General features: G+C 36.1%; 1 protein-coding gene across 8 annotated transcripts in view; it reads right to left on the bottom strand.

Moving 5' to 3' along the window:
• The window catches only part of EPS15 (epidermal growth factor receptor pathway substrate 15), a 177,109-nt gene that overhangs the window by 67,991 nt on the left and 81,555 nt on the right, over nt 1-27,563 (bottom strand). For all 8 annotated transcript variants that reach the window (XM_032297051.1, XM_032297049.1, XM_032297057.1 and 5 more), the window contains 2 exons: nt 26,335-26,420; nt 6,346-6,418 (listed from right to left, as the gene is read on the bottom strand). In XM_032297051.1, coding sequence (XP_032152942.1) covers nt 6,346-6,418; nt 26,335-26,420 — 159 coding nt within the window. The remainder of the gene's footprint in view (nt 1-6,345; nt 6,419-26,334; nt 26,421-27,563) is intronic.

The raw sequence follows: 27,563 nt of genomic DNA, 5'->3' as shown, positions 1-27,563 counted from the left end.
ATCCTTTTATCCCCCATGAAGTACTATGGGGCAATGGAAATAAAATTTAAACAAATACTTAAGAATTTTGGACATGTGAAAAAATAAAGCTTTCATTTTAGCAACCCAAGTCACATGTACAAATGACAAAGCTCCTTTAAAAGTTACTTAGGGCTGGGCACGGTGGCTTACGCCTGTAATCCCAGCACTTTGGGAGGCCGAGGCAGGCGTATCATAAGGTCAAGAGATGGAGACCATCCTGGCCAACATGGTGAAATCCCATCTCTACTAAAAATACAAAAATTAGCCGGGCATGGTGGCATTCGCCTGTGGTCCCAGCTACTTGGGAGGCTGAGGCGGAAGAATCTCTTGAACCCAGGAGGCGGAGGTTGCAGTGAGCCAAAATTGTGCCACTGCACTCCAGCCTGGCAACAGAGCAAGACTCCGTCTCAGGAAAAAAAAAAAAAAAAAAAAAAAGTTACACCTTTTAACTCTGTATTTCATATGAAACAGATGCAAACTTATCATGTTAACAGTTCATATATATATAAATATAAAATATATAATATATAAAATAAATTAAATATTTTATATAATTTTGTATACTTAAGTACATAATTATTTTTATATATTTTATGTATAAGAAGATACATAACATATTTATATTATATGATACATTATAGACAGTGGGGGGTGGGGAGTGGGGAGAGACAGCATGGGGAGAAATGCCAAATATAGGTGATGGGGAGGAAGGCAGCAAATCACACTGCCATGTGTGTACCTATGCAACAATCTTGCATGTTCTTCACATGTACCCCAAAACCTAAAATGCAATAAAAAAATACATTATAATATACAAGATGATATATATATAATATATAACATAAATATATAAAATAATATTCAGTAAATATTCTTATTAGCATTATTATTCTGTACCCTACAATCATCTCTTTATTGCCTTTCCTTCATCTTTAAGCTCTTTCTTCTTGGATCTCCATCTTCATATAGGCCTCGGGGACATAGGACTCTCCAATTTGAAAATACTCCTTTCTTGGCTGTTGCTGCCACTTTACCAACTTATTTTTCTCTACTTTTATTGCTTTGTGTGGCCATTTTTCCCCACTTCCTATCTTTTCAGCTAAAAAGATAGGAAGTCTTTAATATAAATATATAAAATATATATTTCATATAAGAAATTATAAATTATCATATAAAATTTATATGATAAATCATATCTTATAATATGAAATATATAATTATAATATTAATATTAATAACATGGTATGTTTGCATCTGTTTCATATAGAGTAAAAACAAAGACACTAATTTATGAATTAAGCACTTAAAAACAAATCCAATGCATATATACTAGTACATCTATTTCAGAAGAATTATTAAATAGATAAAGGAGAATTTCAAGTATTTAGGTAATCTCACAGAAAGTGTACATTATTTGATTTTTTTTTTTTTAAAAAAACCTCTATAGACTAACCTAAAACTAGAAATAATCAGATACATTATTTTATCTGATAGAAGTTTTAGGACTATTCTTAACATTAAAAATGTATCAACTGTAGCACAAGATGTTTAAAGAACAGAAAGCCTAACAAACTAGGGTGGGTGTTAGAAAACCCCATTAACAGCCTGCCTTTATTTCCCAATCATATGCTTCCTAGTATGTTCTAAAGAGCATTACGGCCAGAAAAAGAATGCTGAGCTCATGTAACTAATTTTATTTCTATCTAAGATAAGTCATCCCTCTTCATCTAAGAAAAAACTAAGTAAATTAAAATAAAAAACATGGACAAGTACTCTGAATTACTGAATCATTACTTATGATGAAACATAAATAATAGGGAACTTCTTTTACATGAGGGTAGTATGAACAATATGAAGAAGTCTGACTTCACGATACCTACTGTGCTCTCAATCTTTTCTACCTATGGGTTCTAGTTGTGTTGTCCTATTTTAAATTTTATGCACAAAATAAAAGTTTATTCACTTCTATCATGAATAGTTTCCTTAAATTTACTTGCAACTAACAATATATTACCAAAGATAATAAAAAATATGATCCAAGGCACAATTTTTAAGCTCAAGGAGCTCATAATATATAGGAAGAAAGATATTGGAATCTATACACACCACACCAAGCTAACACTACGAGGTAATAAATGGTTCATGCTATATATAAGTGGATACATATTCCTCTGGGAGTTCCAACACAGTAAATACTGGTGTAGACTAAGAGACAGAGAAGGCAAAGTATAAAACAAGTGGTAGGATATGAGCTGAGCTTTAAGGCAAGGGTGGAATTCACATAAGCAGGGAAGTAGAGAACATTCTGCACTATAACAACAAAAGGTATAAAAGTGGGAATAAGAAGGGAAGTATATATGGCACACAGTTCAGAGTCAGACAGTAAAAAAAGGGGAGGGTTTGTATTTTATGTTTTTCTCTGTCTCCAATAATCTCTGAGATATGACATCCTCCTATCATTAAATCAGTGGCAGTGGACAGCAGTAAAGATTCCCACATCGGAGAGTCATGATACTAAGTTGGTTTAGGAAGAAAAGCAAGAGTGAACGGGGTGGGCACTTCCGATATGACTTAAAGGTTTTAGATATGAAATGATACGAGTGGCAATAGTGAGAAAGAAAAATAGGAAAGTTCAAACTAGAAGCCAAGTTTTTTCAATAAGATTCATTTTAGACATACCGATTTTCAAATGAAAGATATCAAAATGTTAACTGGAGTTGTGGGACTGGCACTCAGAAGAGTTGAGAGTTTGATAAACACTTGGGTGTTATCAGCATATGGATGACATGGGTATGGAGAAGGAAGGAAAGGACACACACAAATACACACAGAATCTGTCTATCTGTCCCTGGCAAAGGCAATGGAAGCAAAGGTTCAGAGAGGTAGGAGGGTATCTAGGAGAATACAACCCAAGAAAGTGATATCCAATACAAGAAGGGCCAACAGATTTGGCCTTAAGATTATTCTTGGCCCTGGGGAGAAAATGCACGGTGTGGTATGGGTAAGCAACAGACTCTACAGGGTTGCTAAAAATATTGGAAGGGGAAAAAATGGCCACACAAAGCAATAAAAGTAGAGAAAAATAAGTTGATAAAGTGGCACCAATAGCTAAGAAAGGGGTATTTTCAAATTGGAGAGGTCCTATGTTCAATACGCCTATGTGACGATGGATATCAGAGAAGAAAGAGCTTAAAGATCAAGAGAAGGTAATAAAGAGATGATTGTAGGGTGACAAATAAAAAAGCTAATAAGAACATTTACTGAAAACTTATCAGGTGCTAATCACTCTGTGAGGCACTTTAGTACATTATCTCATTTTATTCTTATATCAACTCGTTTGTCATTTTTATTATCTCGTGTTACAGGAGATGAAACTGAAGTGTAGAATGGTTAAATTACTTACTGAAGATCACAAATCTAGGAAGTGGCAGAGCTAGAAACTGAATTCAAGTTTGTTTGATACCAAATTGTTGCTATAAACTTCTATTCAAAACTGTGGAAAGCAGACATATGAGAGTGAATCTCTAAAATATTTGTTGACAGGTCAGAAGAAAAAAAAATTTAATAAGATCATACATGGGCAATTCTTTAAGGTAGGAAAGAATGTGAGTCTACCTTCTCCCCTTACGAAAAACAAAAACAAAAAATCCACCCAAACCTTAGACATTTGAGATAAAATGGCTTTTTACAACGTTTCCTCCTTGTAATTGGATCACTTTGGGCCTAATTTGTCCACAGAACCTGATAAACTGGTAGTATATCTCATACAAACTAACAGTGATCATATCATGAAATAAAATTTGAAGTCATCTTCAAGAAAAAATCCTGAACTGAAAGTTTTCAAGGCAGTAATTCACAGAAATATAGACAGGAAATAAAAATTCATAAATTAATTACATAGAAGATTTTCTATTCTAACTGAATTACACTACCTAAACACAAAATAAAATTTAAAGCTTTTGGCTTTAAACATTTGATTTCTGTGTTTGAGATATGAGCTCGTATTATCACAGTTTGTGACTTTATTAGTATGGAGAAAAGCAAAAACAATAAAAAAGCCAAATGTGGCAGATACTGAGAGGTCAAAATTCCCTTAGTTCTCCTCCCTGTCATCTTCATCTTGACATTTCTCATTAGCACCGCCATTAGAAAGTGGGGTCACAAAGAAGCAGTGAAATATACTCTCTTTGATTCTGTTATTTATTCATAGCTCCAGTAAGTTGCCTTTTGCCAGGGAAATTAGAAAGTAAGTATTGAGAGTTGGAGTTATTTACAGACTTTATCCATATTATTTCCAGTCTACACCTCAGTACCAACGAGTAAATCAGAGTTACCTCAAAATAGGAAATGAAATCTACTTATTACCACTTATGGTAAGTTGTGCTTCAGAAAATTGAAAATGATCACTAATATGAAGAGTTTTAATTACTTGTAGATGTCAATTATCCACATCATTCTTAGTATAGTGCCTCATTACCACGCATAACAAAGATACCTGTAGTGGGATGGAATAAAAAATGAATCTACTGACCCAAATCTTTAATTAATCCACCAATTTGTCAATGAATTTGTTTTCAATGATTACTACTTGGCCTTTACTTACCATGGCCCAAGATGCCTTATTTAGAGAACTCTATTTGGAAAAATTGAACCATTTAGGCTTCCTGTGCCAACCACACATTTTGGATTTTGCAAAACTTTAGATTAAACGTACACTTTACCATTGCCACTAAGTACGAAAGACAAGCAAATCACAGAGAAATTCTGACAGACAACAAAACTTCTATAGTTATAAGAAACCAAATATTTAAGGATAGCCTATTTAAATTAAAGGAAACAATGTAAATTTTTAGCAATCTTCTAAATTTAAATGTGTATTTAAATTCATATCCTCAAAAAATGCAGTACGGAAAAGCCAACAGGTAGATGTACTCAACAAAATATTGCCTATCACAAGAACCTATGTACTTTAAAGCAGTAACTGGCTAAATTTAGAAGCTGTTCAAGATTGTATCAGTAGCTACATCTATTTCTTTGAATTATAAAAACATTTGTAGATTATTTTATCTTCCATTTTAAAACTATTTTTGGTAATAACTGCTTAAAATGTGTAACTCTTTCGCATTTCCTAGGAAGCTCAAAAACTGCACGAAGTAATGTAATTCAGGTAACTTACCCTCTTACGCCCACCTAACCTCACTGCCAGAAAGAGAATTATATTGACGATGAACTCTTAACTTGCATTGACTTTAGGAAAATTCAAGTAAATATAATAAATGTAGTCACCCAATCAGATAATTAACTTCCAACAAGAAGTCTCTCTGGCTTCTTCAATTCTTCAGCAAATCATTCTCCCCACCCTAGCTAGCATAGTCCACCAGACAGACAATCCTAATGAATGTCCTGCATCAAAACAAAACAATGGACCTAACAATTTAGAGTTTTTACCTATTTTAAAAATTAGGAAATGCAGGAAAATCCAACATACAAGCAACACATTAAGAAATGCCCATCCAAGAGTTCTTACTAGCAATTGCTACCAGTGCTTCTATACCCAATCTCGTCTACGTGCCAGTTGCAGCATTAAGGAAACAGTACCCGAATAACATGGCCACATGCACTGCTTACTGCTCTAAGTGAAGCACTGCTCAGTTTTCTCTATTTCTAATGTGAGAAACACTGCCACCCCCTTATTTTTAACATTTCCCAAACAGAAACTGAGGTTTTATCATCTTTTCTCTTTGTAAAATGAAACTATTTAACACAACACCTAATGAAAATGAATTAAAGCTCTTTATGTCAAAGTGTAAGATATGCTGATTACTAAGCTACTCATAAAATACTACTTTAAATTGTTCTACATCATCTCCCACCCTACCAGTATTATGAGAAACAGTCCTTCAACATTGTAGGTCTCCTAGCTAACAAAAATCTCACATGCATGAAAAAGCACTTTGGTTTTTGATGATGATGATGAGATGATAGTCTCACTCTAATTTTACTGATGCAATAATATTAACATTGGAAGGCATGCAAACTTACACCTTTAATGATGTAATATGCAGGTGAGTACCATTTAAAAAATACTTTCAAAACTAGAAATCTATGCTGAAAAATACTGCTTTCTCATTGCAGTATAATCTTTGCAGGCCAGAATTCCAAGCAAGGAACAATCATCTTGCAAAAGATAAACATTTATATCATATAAACATTAGGTATTCCCTTGACCTAATACTACATCCAGCAAATAGTAAATAACCATATGTATTTAAAATGAATAGTCCTAAATCAGAAATGGAACACTAAATTTTATGGTTCACTTACCTGAACCTCGCTTGTCCTCTGTTTAATAGTATCTTCTTTCTCTTTAAGGTCCTGTTCCACATTATTCTTTTCCCTAGAAGACCAGCAAACAATGCAAGAATATTTTAGAACATCAGCTACAGCTGGTATGGTTATCCATCCTCCTAATCCTGAATCGCTTTTTAAATACATAGTGAAACATTCAATTTTTAAATGAAGGGCAGATTTTTCTACCCTCTTTTAATTATTTATGGAATAAAAATCAATATAAGCTCCGTTTGTAAAAAAAAATTGCTTTCTCACTAAAATGTGGTGAAAAGAGAATAGATTAAAAAAGGAAGAGGAGAAAAATAATCAATGAAACACTCAGGTTTCACTGATGTCACTGTTGCTATGGAAATAGTGTCCAATGAAAATTGCTGGTGAAGAAAAGGAGGGGTTGCATCAGCTCTGTAAGGTTAACCCTTAGGTATCACTGTCAAATTAAAAGAAAATGGCTAATAGAAACAGTCAACAATATTAAGGAAAAAGGCATTTACTGAAGTGTTAATTTTCTCTTAAATCACTGGTGTGCATCAATTTTAGAATGAAACAACAGAGAAAATGGAAATACACAGGTAATTTGCTCTATCAAATACATCTCAAAAAGCTATTTTAGGACCACATATCAAATTCAATTGATCAAATATACAAAACAATATATGTAAAGTAAAAAAAAAAGAACTACATCAGCAGTTATCTCTTCTACTCTTCAAATCAAACATGCTGGGCTTCACTTTTACTTTGAAACATTGTTACCTAAATTCTTATTTGCTTTAATCAGACCTAAGTTGCTATGAATGAATCTCAAGGAACCTTGGATTCAGAATTGCAAAATAAAGCTGTTTCTTTTGATGTAACAAATTTAACTGCCCATTTATATTTGTACGGAAATCACATGCGTGCGCATGCGCACGCGCCTGCACACGCGCGAGCGCGCGCGCACACACACACACACACACACCCTTACCTCCCTTCACTTTCTTTTCTACAAAATCAGAGAAAAAGCCCAAAGAATTCTGCAGTGGTACCTTTCTGGGGTTGGGGAAAAGTAAAAGATGGCAACATGGAGAAGGGAAGACAGCATTTAAAAAGTCCTCCAGATTGGAATAGCCAAGTTTCTCCTTTGAGCTTCAAGACTACATTTCAGTTTCCATCTCAGACATAACCCAAAATTTAAGCTCAGGCTCCATTTAGCTCCAGCATAAAGGAAAGTGAGAAAATTATACCAAAGCAGGTACTTAAGGGACAACTGCATGCTTCATTTATATTTCTCACCCTTTTTCAGGTGAGATTTTAAATGTAGACAAAAATCAACTGTTTTGAATATGTAAGCACAACGTTCTTAAGATGTGTATGGAAGAGAGTATACAAATAAAGCTACTTGTACACTGTTACTTTTAAACATTTGAGATGGCCAAGGAACTCAATAACCATTTGTCAGATGGGTTGCAATGTAGGTTTCGATGTCGTGGAGATTTTAAACAGTCCCTTACCATGCAAATCATTGCTGCAGCCCGATCCTTCCATATCTCAAACTATTTATTATGCAAAGGCCATCCCCCACTTCCAACCCTTATATCAAATTAAGCAAATTCAAGAAATAGAAAAACACAAGGGAAATAAATCTGAAAATACCCAACAAATTCTGCAAGCTCAATCTTGGAAATTTTCTTTCCTCCTTATGTGAGCAGATGAATGTTTTCAGTCTTGCTGCAGCATGTTAGAGATAAGTCACGTGAAAATCTAGCACCCTCCCCCTATCCCAAATTCTCAGAGGCATTCCACACAAGGTCAGTATCAACTCAGCTCCTGGTTTCTGAAAGTAGATAATAACAAAAATAGAAAACATTACAGTGTCACAGATGCAGCAGTGCACACGTTTGTACTGAATTCTTTCTGCTCTACCGCTAACTGCTGTCACTGACAGTGTCTGCTCAGATCAAGTGTGCATGCAGGAAAACAGGGCTACAAGAAGGCAGTGAGCTGACTCAAAGTAGCCCAGACAGAAGGATGGGAGAGCAAAGGAAGGAAACTCACTTGGTGAAAATCCAAAACAAATTACAAAGGACTCAGCTCTAAACAGCACAGTCTATGTTTCGGTAAAATGGAGGAAGCTTGAGGAGTACACATTTCTCTTCATAATTTGGGGTCTATGGGGGAAGAAGGGGAAGGGGAGGAAAGGATGATGTTATCTCTAAACATATCCTAAAGATCATTTCCAACTAAAAAAAACATAGAGATCTTTAGGCATTAATTCCTCTTAGTATGAAGATCAATTAAATTTGACTTTTTTTTTTTTTTTTTTTTTGGTGTCTCACTGTCACCAGGCTGGAGTGCAGTGGTGCGATCTCGGCTCACTGCAACCTCCACCTCCCAGGTTCAAGTGATTCTCCTGCCTCAGCCTCCCAAGTAGCTAGGATCACAGGCACACGCCACACACTCGGTTAATGTTCGTATTTTTAGTAGACAGGGTTTCACCATGTTAGCCAGGATGGTCTCAATCTCCTGACCTCGTGATCCACCTGCCTCGGCCTCCCAGAGTGCTGGGATTATAGGCATGAGCCACCGCGCCCAGCCAATTAAATTTAACTTTTGATTCGTGTTTATCTAACAAAACTCTGGTCTTCTAACATTCCTTTTATTATCACACCCAAGTGGTATAATATATAGTACTAAACAGAAAATTTTAAAAATTTTAATGTTCGATTATATCACTTTCTATTAAAAAAAATTAAGACTGAAAACCTGTCCTGTAAATCAGACTAAAAATCAAATAATTTTCTCACTGACCTAGTTTATAGTTTCAGAGATGCTCAGTTGTTATTCTGTTGTCTTGCAATGACACTGAACCTTTATAACTATTCTTCTCATTTCAGGCAAATAAAAACATCTAACCATATATTAGGTGCACTTAGGATGCCTGACCATATTTTTTACTTTCTCCCCAGTTTTGAACATGTATATTTTTCTACAGGTGATGGACAAATAATCAATACAAGCATTATTTTTAACACTAGTAATTTAAAAACACTTCCCTTTAAGGATCTGTGCCACAATAAAAAGTAACATTAATATGCAACTTCTCGAGGAGCCCACCAATATAGGTGGATAAGACAGATATAAGACATTATTTCAAAAATAGGTGTGTGAGGCTGGGCATGGTAGCTCACACCTGTAATTTCAGCACTGTGGGAGGCCAAGGTGGGTGATCACTTGAGGTCAGGAGTTTGAGACCAACTTGGTAAAACCCTGTTTCTACTAAAAATACAAAAATTATCTGGGTGTGGTCACCACCACACTTGTAGTCCCAGCTACTGGGGAGGCTGAGGCGGAGGATCACTTGAACTCAGAAGGCAGAGGTTGCAGTGAGCAGAGATGGCGCCATTGCACTCCAGCCTGGGCAACAGAGTCAGACTCTGTCTTAAAAAAAAAAAAAAAAAAAAAAAAAAAGGTGTGTGAGAATTTTGCCCAAACCACCACTCATCCTCATCTTGGATGTCATGACAGGAAAAGCTACTGCCTTCACCTTAGTAATTTCCAGAAAAGGGAAATGAAATGATCCTACTCATTCTCTATTTTAGGCTATCTTTCTCATTCTTTTCATTTTCAAGATGCTTGTGCATCCTGAGGAATCCCAAGTACCAAAGCTATAAAGAACAAGCAAGGAATACAGCTCTGTGGTATTCCAAAGGCTCACAATTCTGATTCCATGAAGTGAATCTGAACCATCAAGGAAGGCAAATCACAAGCTAGGCTTTCAGAAGCCTAAGGTTGATAAATACATAAATCTAATATGAAATGGTCAAAAGTTATTCACAAGGACAGTTAGGCTGAGGGACCTTGAGTCTATGCAATCCACTTCCATTTTCCTAGACTCTATGTACTAGGAGTAGGGAGTAAGGCATCTGTCTTAGTTTTTGACACAATTCTAATATTATCAAACATAAGATTAAATCATCTTCAAAGTCCTTCCCAGATACACAGTTTTATGTCTTTTTTTCCCCTAAACATAAGCATCCACTATTTTGTAACGAGAAAACATTAAAAACTAAAAATCATTAGAAACTAGAAAGTTGTGAAAACTCACAAAGCTGTATTTTTCAATTCTGAAACTTAGTTATAAAAATTTGCTTGGAGCACATTTAACCATAAAAATCATTAAGTAGCTTAACTGCCAATCTTTCTCACAAGCAAACAGAGAAAGGCATGCTATTCTCATTAGATAGTCTTGAGTAAGGCATCTGGGTCTTACAGAGAGCAAAAATTAGAACAAAAAACTAGAGACCTGGATTCTAATCTAGCTCTTCGGAGAAACAGTTGTTCTCACTTTGCTTAGGTCACTTAACCTTTCAGAGAGCCCTTGTCTTATTTTTCATATGTGGATGCTAACAACTCTATCATCTCAGGATTTGCAAGGCAAAATATGTAAAATGTCAAGTAATTAATATTGAGCCTAAATATTAACATTACTTAGAATTTTAAGTAATGGTGAAAGTAGTTTTTAAATTTGTTAAAAAGAAGTATGAGTTATAAAAAAGGTTAGAGGCTGGGCGCGTTGGTTCACACCTGTAATCTCAGCACTTTGGGAGGCCACGGCAGGTAGATCACCTGAGGTCGGCCTGGCCAACACGGTGAAACCCTGTCTTTAAAAAAATAATAAAAAATAAAAATAAAAAAGATTAGAAAACATTGATCTACTGTAGTTATAGAATAAATAATGTCAACACTAAAATTTCTGCCCCCAAAATCTTATCTGAATATCGTTCAAAATAATCTACTCTCTACTTTTAGAAACTCACTATATGGTTTTGAAACCATTAGATTTGGAGAAAAGTAGGCTCCAAAATACTAAAATACTAACTCTATCATAAGTCACCTTATATCGCTGTAGTAATATCTATTTGTTCTGGCCGACCCTCTCTCCTTCTAGGATTCGGCAACCCTTTTAGGAAATTGCTCCTCTTTCTGCCTCTTCTAATGTATTTCTACTCATATAGTTCAAACAGAAGATGCCACCTCTGTGAGCAACAACTGGCCAGAAACTGGCTTCTGGTTGAAGCTTAATCAGTCGAAGTACCCTACCACACAATCACAGAGATTAATTCAAGAATGAGCCTGTAACCAATGCCAAAGCAGTCAGAATCTTTATCTAGGATGCCTTTATTTGAAACCGATAAAGTATTATTACCACTATCATATCTACTATCAATAATATAACAAATTACAGAAGCTAGCATTATAGGTAGTAAGCCCTGGCTCCCGTCACACTTAATTTTATGGGTTAATTTGGCTAGGCCACAGTACCCAGATATTTGGACAAACATGACCCTAGATGTTAACATGAAGGTATGTTTTAGGTGAGATTAACACTTAACTCAGGAGTTTGAGTAAAGCAAATTATCCTCAATAATGGAGGTGGACAACATCCAATCACTTGAAGGCACTGAGAGAAAGACAAGGTTCCCCAAAGAATAAGGAATTCTATCTCAGACTGCCTTCAAACTTGAGAGGCAACATCAACTCTTCACTGGTTCTCCAGCCTGCCAGCCTGTCCTATAGATGTCAGACTTATCAGCTCCCATAATCTTAAAAATTTCTTAAAATAAATCTCATTGTCTCCCTCTCTCTCTACATACATATACCTATATACATATCCTATTTGTTCTCTTTCTAACTTTCCTCCCTAGCCACCTATACCTTTACTCTTCCAATTATATGGAGTCATCAAATTCTTCTTTTTGCCTAAACTAGCTCCAGTTAGGTATGTCATTTCATATTTTTTAAGCCTCCATTTTCTTCTCTTCCAAGAGGAGTAATAAAACCTGTATCTCACAATTGCATACTGGGTTATATAATTTATGTCAACACATCTGGTTTATATATATGCTGAATAAACACCAACAAACTCTTTATAAGTTCTAGTTTCTGCATCTATAAAATGAATATCTACTTTACAAACCATATATGGGACTGCTATGAAGAGCAAAAGAGAAAATACACAATAAAATCGAATATACCACTATGTAACTTATCTACTGACTCAACAAGCATATACTGAATCCTATTACATACTTGTCACTGTGCTATACTTTAGGAATACATAAAACCGTGAGATAGGCACCTGCCATTAAGAAGCTCTTAATTCAGTGTATGTGAACACACACCTGGTGTGAGGGGTTAGGAAGACAAACATAAAGAGGTAATTACAATGCAGTACACTAGCTGCTACAACAGGTAAGCACTGTGAGACAGGTGAGAGTGCTATGGGAATACAGAGAATGGGAACTTGACTCTCCCTGAAGAAGGTTAGAAAAAGCCTCCTTGGTATCACTGAAGGCAGGATGATCCATTGCCAAGTGAGGTGTGTAGATAATAATGTCATGTTTATCAATATAAATTACTCCAGTCTGAGAATACTGTGTGAAAGAGGTAAGAGACTTCAGGGAAGCATTGAAAGAAAGAGTAGATGTCAGGTAAGAAAATGGCAGTTCAGCTAGAGATAGAGCTTACATAAGAAAACACAGAGGCTGGGCGTGGTGGCTCATGCCTGTAATCCCAGCACTTTGGGAGGCTGAGGTGGGTGGATCACAAGGTCAGGAGATAGAGACAATCCTGGCCAACATGATGAAACCCCGTTTCTGCTAAAAATACTAAAATTAGCTGGGTGTGGTGGCGTATGCCTATAATCTGAGCTACTCAGGAGGCTGAGGCAAGAGAATCACTTGAACCAGGGAGACAGAGGTTGCAGTGAGCTGAGATCGTGCCACTGTGCCCCAGCCTGGCAAAAGAGCGAGATTCCATCTCCCAAAAATGAAAAAAAAAAAAAAAAACCCACAGAAGATGTTGGCAAAAAAGCAGTAAGCAGACTAAGAAGAAATTAAGAAGAAAACTCCTCAAGTTTGATAAAAGATCTGCATCTACAAATCTAGAAAGCTCAATGAACTCCAAGTAGGACAAACACAAAGAGACTCACACTGACACATTATAATCAAACTGTTAAAAGAATCTTGAAAACAGCAAGCAAGAAGAAAAGCAACTTGTCAATTTGTGATGTATAATCAATCCTTAATAAGATTATAAATGGATTTCTCAGCAGAAACTTGAAGGTCAGAAGGCAATGAAATGATACATTTAAAATGCTGGAAGAAAAAAACCTGTCAACTGAGAATTCTATACCCAACAAAACTGTACCCAATTACTCCCTCAGAAAATGAGGGAGAAATTAAAATATTCCCAGACAAACAAAGGCTGAGGGAGTTCATTACTTCTAGATCTGCCCTATAAAAATGCTAAAGGGAATTCTTCAGGTTGAAATGAAAGGATGCTAGATAGTAACTGAAAGCCATATGAAGATAAAGATCTCCAGTAAAGGTAAATGCATGGGCAAATATAAAAACCAGTATTACTGTAATTTTGGTTTCCAACTCCACTTTATACTTTCTATAGAATTTAAGTGACAAATGAATAAAAAATAATTTATGAATCTGTTAGATGGCCAGATGAGGTGGCTCACGCCTGTAATCCCAGCACTTTGGGAGGCTGAGGCGGGTGGATCACGAGGTCAGGAGTTCAAGACCAGCCTGATCAACACAGAGAAACCCCATCTCTACTAAAAATATAAAAATTAGTCGGGCGTGGTGGCACATGCCTGTAATCCCAGCTACCTGGGAGGCTGAGGCAGGAGAATTGCTTGAACTCGGGAGGCAGAGGTTGTAGTGAGCCAAGATTGTGCCATTGCACTCCAGCCTGGGAAACAAAAAAAAAATCCATCTAAAAAAAAAAAAAAAAAAAAAAAAAAAAAAAAAAAAAGAATGTTAGTAGATATATAATGTATAAGGATACAGTTTATGACATCAATAATATAATGGGGGCAGAATGGGCCAGATGTGGTGGCTCACTCCTGTAATCCCAGCACTTTGGGAGGCCGAGTTGGGTGGATCATCTGAGGTCAGAAGTTCGAGACTAGCCTGGCCAACATGGTGAAACCCCATCTCTACTAAAAATACAAAAATTAGCTGGGTGTGGTGGCAGGTGCTTGTAGTCTCAGTTACATGGGAGGCTGAGGTAGGAGAATCACTGTGCCCAGGAGGCATAGGTTGCAGTGAGCCAAGATCGCACCCCTGCACTCCAGCTGGACATCAGAGTGAGACTCTATCTCAAAAAAAAAAAAAAAAAAAAAAAAAAAAAAAAAAAAAGTGGGGGGTGGGTGTTGCAGAGAATAGAGCTGTATAGGAGCAGAGTTTTGTTTATGTCTTTGAAGACAGAGTCTCTCTGTTTCCCAGGCTGGAGTGCATTGGTGTGATCACAGCTCATTACAGCCTCGAACTCCTGGCCTCAGGCAGTCCTCCTGCCTCAGCCTTTCCAGTAGCTAGGACTACAGGTGTGTACCACCACAGGCAGCTAATTTTATTTTTTATAGCGACAAGGTCTCACTATGTCACCCTGACGTCAAGCAATCCTCCACCTTGGCTTCCCAAATTGCTGGGATTACAGGTGTGAGCCACCACACCTGGTGAGGAGCACAGTTATGTATGGGACTGAAGTAAATTGGTATCAATTCCAATTAGATTGTTCAGTTTAAGATGATAAAGTTTTGGAGATTTATAGCAGTGATGGCTGCACAATTACTGTGAATGTATTTAATGAGATTAAGTACATTTAAAAATTTTTAAATTCCCAGCTGGGTGCGGTGGCTCACGCCTGTAATCCTAGCACTTTGGGAGACTGAGGGGGGTGGATCATGAGGTCAGGAGATTGAGATCATCCTGGCCAACACAGTGAAACCCTGTCTCTACTAAAAATAAAATTTAAAAATTAAAATTTACCACTTAAAAATTTTTAACCACTTTAAGTGTACAATTCAGTGTCATTAATTGTATACTTAAAGTGGTTAAAATTTTAAAGTGGTAAATTTAATGTTATGCATATTTTATGACAATAAAAAAATTAATGAAAAAGAAAGTAGAGAGATGAGAAAATTCTAGACACACTAACTTACCTAAGATGGAGGGTTCATGTGTGGTTAAACAACGCTGAAATGGTAGATCAGAATAAGATTATAAAATAACTTCTGTACTAGGTAAAGACAGGCTTTTACTGTTGTTTTTTCTTTTTTTTTGAGACAATGTCTTGCGCTGAAGCCCAGACTGTGGCTCGATCTCGGCTCACTGCTTGAACCTCCCGGGTTCAAGTGATTCTTCTGCCTCAGCCTCCAGAGTAGCTCGGATTACAGGCATGCAACACCACACCCAGCTAATTTTTGTATTTTTAGTAGAGATGGTGTTTCACCTTATTGGCCAAGCTGGTCTTGAACTCCTGGCCTCAGGTGACCTGCCTGCCTCCGCCTCCCAAACTGCTGGGATTACAGGCGTGAGCCATCGTGCCTAGCCAAGAAAGACTTTTAATATGCAGGAAATGGTGAATCCCTTAGAGGTTTCTGAGACATTCTTCTTTGAGTAACATTATTTACAGCACAGCTCTTCTTTCTTGTCTGGCTTGTGGAGGAAGAGAGGAAGCAGAGGCTCTTAATGCTCAGAAAGCTGATGACAATTGCTAGAAAGCCAATAAAACACCCTGACTCTGCTTATCTTAGGAACTGTCAGAAGCTTTGAGCTAGATGACAGTAATAACTATAGAAAGCTGATGAGAAAGTCTTTGTTTTTAATTCAAACCATTTTAAAGTTATACAGCCTTTCATGATAAGAATTCATGGTTCATGGCCAGTTGCAGTGGCTCATGTTTTTAATCCCAGCATTTTAGGAGGCCAAGGTGGGTGGATCACTTGAGGTCAGGAGTTCAAGATCAGCCTGGCCAACATGGTGAAACCCCGTCTCTACTAAAAATACAAAAATCAGCTGGGCATGGTGGCGTATGCCTGTAATCCCTGCTACTCGAGAGAATGAGGCAGGAGAATCCATGAACCTGGGAGGTGGAGGTTGCAGTGAGCCAAGATTGTGTCATTGCACTCCTGCCTGGGTGACAGAGCAAGACTTGATCTCAAAAAAAAAAAAAAAAAAAAAAAAAAAAAAAACCACACACACAAGAATTCGTAGTCCACAAAAGCTTAAGTTAAAGTTTGAGGGCAAAGACATTTATTTTTACCTTAAGTTTTTAATTACTCTAAAAGTTGCCTTTGCCAGGCACAGTGATTCACACCTATAATCCCAACACTTTTGGGAGGCTGAAGTAGGAGGACTACTTGAACCAGGAGTTTGAGATCATGCTGGGTAATACAGTAAGACACCCATCTCTATCATTTTTTTTTTAAAATTAGCTGGGTATGGTGGAACATGCCTGTAGTCCCAGCTACTCAGGAGGGTAAGATGGGAGGTCAAGGCTGAAGTGAGCCATGAACACACCACTGTACTCCAGCCTGGGCAACAGAGCCTGACCCTATCTCAAAAATAAAAATAAAAAAGATAAATAAAACTTGACTTAATTATATAATCTTTATGTGATATGTATTATTTCATTCTTTCAACAAATATTTATTGAAGGTCTACTATATTCCAAACAAGATTGCAGTTGGGCCCCTATTTATAGTTTGCTGGGGAAAACTAATAGCCATTAATTATAAAAATTTAAGATAAATGCTACAAAACCATGATGTCACTATGGGAATAACTAATGTTCTTACTTAGTTCTGAGAGACTGGCTGCTTTTAGTAGATTTTATTTTAAAAAATAAGTAAGAGAATATATTTATGGGCATAAGTCACTAAAAAAAGAGCCTAACTAGAATCAGAAAAAACAGAAACTTTGGGGTGTGACAAAGCATACCCCCTTAGTGGCAGGACCCAAAATTAGATGGTTCATTTTTCAAAGGAGGAATATATTTTTTTTCTTTTTGAGACAGCATCTTGCTCTGTTGCCCAGGCTAGAGTGCAGTGGCATGATCTTGGCTCACTACAACCTCCACCTCCAAAGTTCAAATGATTCTCCTGTCTCAACCTCCGGAGAAGCTGGAATTACAGGTGTGCGCCACCATGCCTGGCTAATTTTTGTATTTTTAGTAGAGACAGGGTTTCACCTTATTGGCCAGGCTGGTCTCAAACTCCTGACCTCAGGTGATCTGCCTGCCTCAGCCTCCCAAAGGGCTGGGATTATAGAGGTGAGCAACCATGCCTAGCCAGAAATACAAATTTACTTTGCAAATCCATAATTTATTCCACTTATCTAGCAGGACAAAATAAGATTAAAAAAAAAAAACTTACAAAATGAGATTTAAAAAAAACTAACAGAAATGTAAAACAAAATCTTATTTTTCTCAAGTTCAAAATAAGGATAATAAAGTTGATGGGCAAGATTAATTTATGTTACATCTAGAAAGACTCCAGAGCAATGCCTGGCACATAGTAAGTGCTAAATAAATTTCAGCCATTATTATTATTACCATTACATTGTTTACCAGTATAAAAGTACAACATTTACTGGCTTTTTGAAAGCTGTAATAAAGCACCTGGAGTGATGACAATCAAGACTCCAGTATGTCAGTGGAGACTGTGACTCTTAAATCCTCCAGGAGTTGAAATTTCTTGGTAGATGTTTTTGCTTTCCCAAGACAGACTATATAATACATCTCAACAATTATTGCTGTATTAAGAGGTAAGTGCCCCTTAGCAAGCTACCAGAGACACAAAATAGTAAAGCAAATGAAATGTATAATAATTCTAACTCAGAACAGAACAGGTCTAAAAAAAGATACATAGATTATGTATTTAATTAATTAATTTTTAAATAGAGACTGGGTCTTGCTTTGTTGCCCAGGCTGATCTCAACTCCTGGGCTCAGCAATTCTCTTGCCTTGGCCTCCCAAAGTGCTGGAATTACAGGCGTGAGATACCATGCCCAGTCTACGTAATTTTTAAATGATCTAATAGGCACACATTAAAAAGTAAAAAGAAATGAGTGAAATTTATTTTAATTTAATATTTCAAAATGTAATAAAGATAAAAAATATTAACAAGATATTTTACATTTTATTTTTTCATTCTAAATCTTTGAAATCCAATATATTTTATACTAACAACACATCTTAATTTGGACTAGCCATATTTCAAGGGCTCAATCACCACACAGCTAGTGGCTACTATACTGGACAGCACAGGTTCAGATTTTAGCAAGGAGATTTTCAAATAAGGAGAGTCTCCCAAAACAGAGGTTTAAATGATGAACTATACACTTTATGTGAATATGAATTAGGCTGTCTCCTTACTACCAAAGAAATGCACATCACAACCTAGACCTTCAATTATTTAAACAGCAACACCATTCTTAAGGCAAAGTCACAGAAGAGACCTTTTACTGTCAGTGTCACAGATCTTTAGAGTGTCATAAACACATTAAGTTGGATCATATAAGCAAAAGAGTTCCAGATTTGATAATATAAGCAATGAACTCTCCAGACATAATGGTTTCTAGTGATATTTGAACTGAACAAAAACATAAAATTTTTAAAAACTCAAACCATATGCTAAGATTTAGAAGTTTTAAAAAATCAGTAATTATTTATGACTGAAGTAGAGGTCTACATATTTAGGAACACAGAATCTGGCTACCTGGCTACATAGCTCCATTCTCTCATCAACTGGAGAAATAGAGTTCATTCAGCTACTCCAACCAATATTTAGTGAACAGCTACTGAGTAAATCCTATCCTCTAAGTGCTGAACTTGGTGCTGGGGATAATGATGATCAATACTAACATATACTGAGAACTTATTATGTTATAAGCACTGTGTTAAGCATTGTACATGGTTATTCATATTCCCATTTTACAGATAAAGAAACTGAGGTACAGACAGTTAAATATATCCAAGTCATGTCAGGCAATCTGGCAATCTGGTTAAAAAGCCCATGCTCTGAAATACTACACTATTTTGCCTCATTAGAAGTAAGAAGAGTTGGCCTGTGCCATCACAGAGTCAAGAGTCTACTGAGAGAGAAGGAAACTAAGTGTTCCCTGAGCTGAGGTAGATAATCAGAGAAAGCTTCTTGGAAATGAAGACTTGTTCATTTCTTCATCTGAAAAACTGAAAGTTATTTACCCTTCAGGGATGTTACAAGAGCTCAACAAGTGAACTTATATAAAGAAGGCATAGTACAATGCCTGATAACTATTATTCTAATTATCTCTCCTGCTTACTGGCCCAAGACCAGGATAACAAACAGGCCTGACAGGATGTGGCTTTAACTTCCTGATGTTCTTGCTAAAAGGACAGAGACAGGAAGGAAATGGAAGCTAGTAGATGACAAAATATTAACTCCTGCCTCAGCATAATTTACCACCACCACATTATCCAAGTGACTGAAGCAATCTCTTAGTGTGTTTCACCCTTTCCACTGCCAAGAACTTCTCTAACTGAGGCATTTTACTTTCACAGCAACAGCTCTCAAGAATGGGTTGACAGTTTTTTTTTTGGCTTTTAAGTGAGTAAATTTATTTCTATGGAATAAATCTCAACAATTATTTTTCCCACAGATAATTAAGTGTCAGAGAACTCCTAAAATAAATGCAAAATGGTATCACAGATATACATGTTCTTTTTTCCTGTGGGCAGGGTACAACAGCCTTCATCAGATTTTCAAAGGAAATCCCTGACACAAAAACAGGTCTGCAATTACCACATGATTCAGCAATTCCACTTTTGCATGTATACTCCATAAGAACTGACAGCAGGGTCTTGAAAAGGTATCTGTACGTTCATGTTCATAGCAGCATTATTCATAATAGCTAAAATGTGGAAGCAACCCAAATGTCCATCAACAGATGAACAAATAAACAAAATGTGGTATGTAAGTACAATGGAATTATTATTCAGCCTGAAAAAGGAAGGAAATTCTGACATATGCCACAACACAGATGAACTTTGAGGATATTATGCTAAGTGAAATAAGATAGTCATAAAAGGACAAACATTTCATGATTCTGCTTATATGAGATAGTTACAGTAGTCAAAATCATAGCGATAAAAAGTATAATAGAATGGTGGCTGCTGTGGGGAAAATGTGGGGGAGTAGAATATGGGGAATTATTTTAATGGTTATGAGGTTTCAGTTTTATAAGATGAAAGAATCTTGAAAATGAATGGTGATGATGGTTGCACAACACAGTGAATATATTTCTTGTTTTTGTTTTTTTAATTTTTTTTTTGAGATAGAGTCTCGCTCTTGTTGCCCAGGCTGGAGTGCAGTGGCATGATCTGGGCTCACTGTAACCTCCATGTCCCGGGATCAAGCGATTTTCCTGCCTCAGCGTCCTGAGTAATTGGGATTATAGGCACTCATCACCATGCATGGCTAATTTTTGTTTTTTTAACAGAGACAGGGTTTTGCCATGTCGGCCAGGCTGGTCTCAAACTCGTGACCTCAGGTGATCTACCTGCCTCAGACTCCCAAAGTGCTGGGATTACAGGCGTGAGACACCACACCCAGCCATATGAATATGAATATATTTCATACCACTGAATTTTACAATTAAAAATGCTTAAGATGATAAATTATTACATGTATTTTACCACAATTTTTAAAATTGGAAAAAAACCTAGGTCTATAGAATATTTAAAAAAAAAAAAAAAAAATCAGGCCAGGCACGGTGGCTCACGCCTGTAATTCCAACACTTTGGGAGGCTGAGGTGGGTGGATCATCTGAGGTCAGGAATTCGTGACCAGCCTAGCCAACATAGTGGAACCCCGTCTCTACTAAAAATACAAAAAATAGCTGGGCATGGTGGTGTGCATCTGTAATCCCAGCTACTTGGAAAGCTGAGGCAGGAGAATCACTTGAGCCTGGGAGGTGGAGGTTGAGATGAGCTCAGATCGTGCCACGCACTCCGGTTTGGGTGACAGAGTGAGACTCTGTCTCAAAAAAATCCTTTTCTTGTTTTTCTTTTCTTTTTTTTTTTTTTTTGAGACAGAGTCTCACTCTGTTGCCTAAACTGGAGTGTGGCACAATCTCAGCTCACTGCAACCTCTGCCTCCTGGGTTCAAGCAATTCTCATGTCTCAGCCTCCTGAGTAGCTGGAATTACAGGTGTGCGCCATCACACCCGACTAATTTTTGTATTTTTAGTTGAGATGGTCTCCAACTCCTGACCTCAGGTGATCCACCTGCTGCAACCTCCCGAAGTGCTGGGATTACAGGTGTGAGCCACCACGTCTGGCCTAAAATCATTTCCTATAGTCTTCAAAATAAGCTATTATTCAGAACGTTTTTGCCTTAGTTCAACATTTAATACATGGCTTCTATTTCGCCATAAACTTTGCAGGAAGTAAGTCTGGGGAATATTCTAATATTTATAACATACTTTGAGTCATTCATTCAACCAACTAGCCAGGTGTCAGGTAATTCCACAGTGTCAGGTAATGCGTATGTTAATTTCTAGGCCTATTGAAATGAGTAAGACATAGCTTTTTCCCTTAGGAATTAAAACTTTACCAAAAAAGAAATATAAATTACTATAGTAAACAGTAGCAAATACTACAGTAAAGAAGTAAGGTCTCTGGAAGTAGAAGAATAACAATCTGAAGATTTCATGGAAGGCTTGACATAAGTGGCAATATTTAAGATAGGTCTTGAAGCATGAACAAAACTTTATAAGTTAAAAGGTATGCTCCAGGCAAAGAAGAACAGTAGGATCAGAGGCACAGAAGAATAAAAGTGGTGGTATGTTGAAGTAAGAGGTAATAAGCCCATCTACCATACAACTGGAGAAAAGAGATAAAGCTGAAATGGGTTAGAGCACTGTGCTGAGCACTGAGAGTACAAAGAGCAAACACCCTGTATCTGTTCTCAATTAGCTTTACAGTACCACAGGGGAGCATACTGTGGGAGGTGGCTAAGATAGATCAGCATGCCAAAGGAACACCATGAAGAAATCCTGTACGCCATGTTCAGAGAAGTGAACTGGATTCAACTGGAGATGGCAAGTCACTGAAGGATCTAAGTTGTATTTTATATAACAGTTGGAGGTAGGATGGTCCAAAGGGAGAAAAGGCTCAAAGCAGGGAGCCAATGAGGAGGTTACAGCCACAGTCCAGATAAAAGATAAGGCTAAAACTAAGAAAGAAACATAGAACAGAGAAGACAGATTTCAACAATATTGAAAAAATTATTTTCTCATCTATTATAAACTAAACACTAGGGATACAAGCAGCCCCTGTGCTTAAGAAGCACAAAATCTAGTGGGAGATTTAAAAAAAAACAGACAATTATAACAAGGTATAAGTGTTATAACAGTTGTAAATATAAAGACTATATAAAATAGGCTCTTAAATAAGACGTGAAAAGAGTATGGAGGTTGGAAGGTAAAGTCAGTGAAGGCTTCCTCTCCCAGAGGAAATGATGTCTAAAGTGAGATTTGAAGAGTGTGAAGTTGATCAGGCAAAGAATTCATGAGACATCCCAAAGGTAGAAGACTAAATATGAGAATAAGAAAAATCTCAGGTTTCTAGCTTTAGTGACTAGGTGAATAGTGATGTGACTGAGAAGGGAGATACAGAACAGAGGTGAGGGGAAGATTAGGAAAGTCATATTCTACCGGACATTCAGATGAAAACACTAGTAGGCAATGAAAAATACAGGTCTTGAGCTCAAGTAAGAGATTCAGGTATTTGATGAGTGCTATATTACAACTACCTGTATTGCTTTTCCTTAAGTTAAAAATATCATACTAATTTAATGTAACTGGCATAATTAAATCATTTAATTAATAGCAAATGTTGAAGAAATCACAGAAAATTTTTTTTAAATATACCAAAAGGTATCCTGCTGCAAGCTCCCAATATCTTATATTTTTCTACTAGAAACAATTTAGTGAACTAAAGATGAAAACAATGAAATCTCATTTTCTGACCAATAACAAAGAACATTCTTTACCCAAATAACTCAAGATTTTATATAGCTTTTTCAATAATTCCATTGGTTTCCAATGCTCAAAACAAAGTATGATTCTAAGATATATATTCCTTTTTCTATTATGCATTTATGTATTTCCTGAATTTTACAATGAACACGTATTATAGCCATCATTAAGAGAAAATATTGTAAAGAACTATATTCATTACACAGTAATTACAATTTCACATCATACATACTGTTTACTTAGAGGTTTGATCCCTGGACTAAAAAATATTTTTTTTTTTTTTTCAGACATAAGAGTCTCACTCTGTTGCCCAGGCTGGAGTGCAATGGCTCACTGTAACCTCTGCCTCCCAGGCTTAAGCGATTCTCCTGACTTAGCCTCCCAAGTAGCTGGAGTTACAGATGTGAGCCATCATGCCTGTCTAATTTTTGTACTTTTAGTAGAGATGGGGTTTCACCATGTTTGGGCAGGCTGGTTTTGAACTCCTGACCTCAAATGATCCACCCGCCTTGGCCCCACAAAGTGCTGGGATTACAGGCGTAAGCTACTATACCCAGTCCCCAGACTAAAACTAGGTATCTTCATCTCAAAACCAAAAAGAGCTGGTTAATATTTTGTCAGGTAACCATTTAATAAAAGTCACAAACAAAATGTGTTTAAATTCTTTTTTCCTGTTTTTAGTCATACTCATCACGCCCTTATATATTAATAAAAAATTTAAAGGCTGAAGAATTTTAACTTTGCACAGAAAAAATGGTTATTCACAAGAATACAAACCAAGGATTTTATAATGTAATACCTTGAAGACTTGGTGATAATGACCTAATACAACTACTTACAAAAGTGTATTTTAACAACAATAATTTCAGCAGGGGGATGAGTCTATGACATTAACAGAGTTGACAGATGATGTAAGTTTGCCTACACTGTAGATCTCACCTAAAATAAAAGTCTAGGGAAAATATTTTCACAAATGTCAAATCATATATAAATACATCACACATTTATAAAATGTGACTACACCCTAAAAACTAACAAGGTTTTGAAATTCTCTGATTTTCATAATAAGACAGATAGTCACAAAGTATTAGATACATTATTTTCATGTTGTCAGCTGTCATTTACTGTAAGACTGCCACTGGTACAACTTAACATTACAGTTACTAAAAGTTACTGAAAGATGAGTTGGCCAAGATGTAACAAATACATTTTCAACAGCAAGAGCATTTTATCTATAATGCTCTAATTCCCATTAAAACTCATTATAGAAATATTTTACACATTAAACAAGTACACTTGAAGTCAAATCAAGCAAGTCCTAGAACACTGGTGTCTGTATCCATTTTCATAGGCTTAAGAAGCCCAGAAAACAAGTATTTTCAAATCTACCCACTATAATATGTATATTACATATACGAGGAAAGCAAAAATGTTCATGGACAATTTACGGACTACATGAAAACGAAAAGTCTGAACACCATTATAGAATCAGTAATTGTTTACTACTTCTACTTTGAACCAAAGTCAAAAATTTTAAAATCCTAACAAGTAGCAGAATTGTACAACAGACAGAAAGCTGAACTTACACAACCTGGTTTTCATACCAGTACTGTCTCTAACACTATGTGTAACTTCGAATTTGACTTTTTTTCCCATGAGTAGGACAAAATTAAACTATACAATCACCATGAAGGGTTTTTTGCCCTGGTCAGATTTCAATAATAGAAGTTTTATGCAATAGGAAAAGGCTCATAAGCCAATCCAATTGGATTGAGTTTCATGTTTTTTCCAGGAAATGCCAGAAGAGAGGCACTCTTTACCAAACTTGAAATTATAAGTACATGTAGCCAGATATACTATAGCCCTCTTGCCAAAATAAGGTGAAAGTCTATCTGAGAATGGAATCAACCCAGTGGAAATGGAAACAAGAAATGGAGAGCAAGAACTGATTATATTATCTGAGGCTCAATATCAAGGAATGCTTTAAGCCAGTCCTACCTCTGAAAGGTTTCAGTTTCACAAGTCAATAAATTTCGCTCTTAAGTTAGTCTGGGTTGAGTTCTTACAACTGAAAAATTCTAACCACCAGTTTCTCTAAAGAAATCTCAACATAGTCTCACAGATGAGGTTAATATCATTGCCAAATTCCTGCCATATAAGCCAGTTAACTCACTTAATCTCCTCATGTCTCAATACTGTCAGTAAAATAAAGTATATCAGCCTTTATCCATCTCAAAGTGTTGTGAGGGTTAAAAAAAAAAAAGATTGGTATGAATATTTAGATACAGTGATATTTAGATACACTCCTATAGAGAGAAAAATGATCTCATTTTAAAAAAGTAATTTTATAGTCATTTTTACAATTAGTATTACTATACAGTTTCCAGGGAACAAGGAAATTAAGGAAGTATCAATAATATCTGCTATACTCAGATTCAAATCTAACTGTATTTGAGTCTGTTCTACATAGTATCTATGTATAAGAAAGAAAATTCAACTTAGAATAAAGTAGTCCTGGGATCAGGTATTAGCTCTACAGCTGAAAAGTTTGTATCATTTTGGGCAAAATAATCTCTCTAAGCATCCTAAGTTTCTTACCTGTAAAATAGGAACAACACCACCTGTCTCAATTTACAAAGTTTTTGTGGGGGTTAAATGAAAGCTCTTGGCATGGTGTCTGAATTTAACATTCCATTTATTAAATGATAATGTTTTTCTAGTATGTTATTCAAATATCTAAGACTGGAGAAAAATTATTTTTCAGTCATTCTAAGATACATATTTTTTCCCATTTTTCACTAAATGAAATCAAACAGTACCTTATAGTTAATGGCATGTCATTGTTTATTTGGCAGTGACTTTTCAGTGGTACATAAGTAAATAGTGTATCCTGCAGTTAAAGATTGTCTCATATATGATGAAATACACTGACTCCATTCAAACGGAACTGTGGTACTTAACCAAATAAGGAAGTAGTTACCAAAATATACATTAGAAACAGAAGGGTGTGTTGGGGAGGAGGATGTATACATATATACATGTATGTACTGTGTGTGTGTGTGTGTGTGTGTGTGTGTGTGTTTGTAGGCTGTAATTTTGCTTTACATACCTCTGTAGGTCAACTATTTCATTGTTAAGAGTATCTAGTTCCTTAATAGCAGAGAAATCTGCAACAGGACTTGATCCTATGATGTTCTAAAAACAAAAAGTTCACAATTACACATTATGACTATAAAATTATGTAATATATGACAAAACACTAAAAATATTAAAGCTCTACCCAGATATAACATATTGTATATTTTATTGTATTACTGACACTGTTAATTAAGAAAATCATATCTAGGACAATTATATATAATGTTATACTTCATTATATAGTAAGACATTTACATTTCCCTTAAATTCTCTAAAAGCTGTTATACTATACTATGCACCCCATCCCCACCTCCAATCCAAATGTCTTTGTCACTTGATCCTAGACTGTTCAGAACCTTACAGTAAAACAGATGCCAGATTCATAAACTAATTCCTAAACTAAAGTGTAAATTTCTTGGAGAAATGGATAGTGATTTATTTGTATTTATATAAACTGGCTGAGAGTAAACACAAATTTTTGTTGAATCTCAGAACTATAATAGTGGTTGATTTTATTCAATTCAAGGTATTTTTACTTTTGTTACCTATTATGTCTATTTTAGTTAAAGTAAAACCAACTGCTCAGGCATGTTCCATAATAAATGTTGATATCACTGTATATGAAACTGTCTTCATATATGACATCCTATATATGCTGTTTTCTTTCAACAATGAAGGTTACAAAGTTGGTCTCTGAATGGTCCTTATATTCAGAAAATCTAGCTGGGTTTATTCTGTGTCCTGCTATTTTACTAACTGTATTATCTTCACCTGTAAAATGGGAAATAATCTCTGCCTTGCCCACTTTACAAGTTAAATGAAACAATGTAATGTGACATCACTCTACAAACTGTGATATTTTATAAATGTGAGCTATTGTTATAATTAACTCTTCACATTTATATACTCATTTACAATTCACTAAGCACTTTAAATTCCATTGTTAACTCTCAAAACTAATCTGAAAAGTGGGTAGTAGCTACAGCAGATATTATTAACCCCATTTTACAGCTTAGGAAACAGATTAAATGACTTGCTCAGCCGGGCACAGTGGCTCACACCTGTAATCCCAGCACTTTGGGAGGCCGAGGTGGGCAGATCACGAGGTCAGGAGATCAAGACCATCCTGGCTAACATGGTGAAACCCCATCTCTACTAAAAATGTGAAATATTAGCCAGGCGTCGTGGCACAAGCCTGTA

Source organism: Sapajus apella, unplaced genomic scaffold, assembly GCF_009761245.1.
Source record: "Sapajus apella isolate SASKATOON/1434 unplaced genomic scaffold, GSC_monkey_1.0 scaffold36, whole genome shotgun sequence".
Classification (NCBI taxonomy): domain Eukaryota; kingdom Metazoa; phylum Chordata; class Mammalia; order Primates; family Cebidae; genus Sapajus; species Sapajus apella.
The sequence above is the reverse complement of the archived record's forward strand: the minus strand, read 5'-3'. Positions and strand labels throughout refer to the sequence as shown.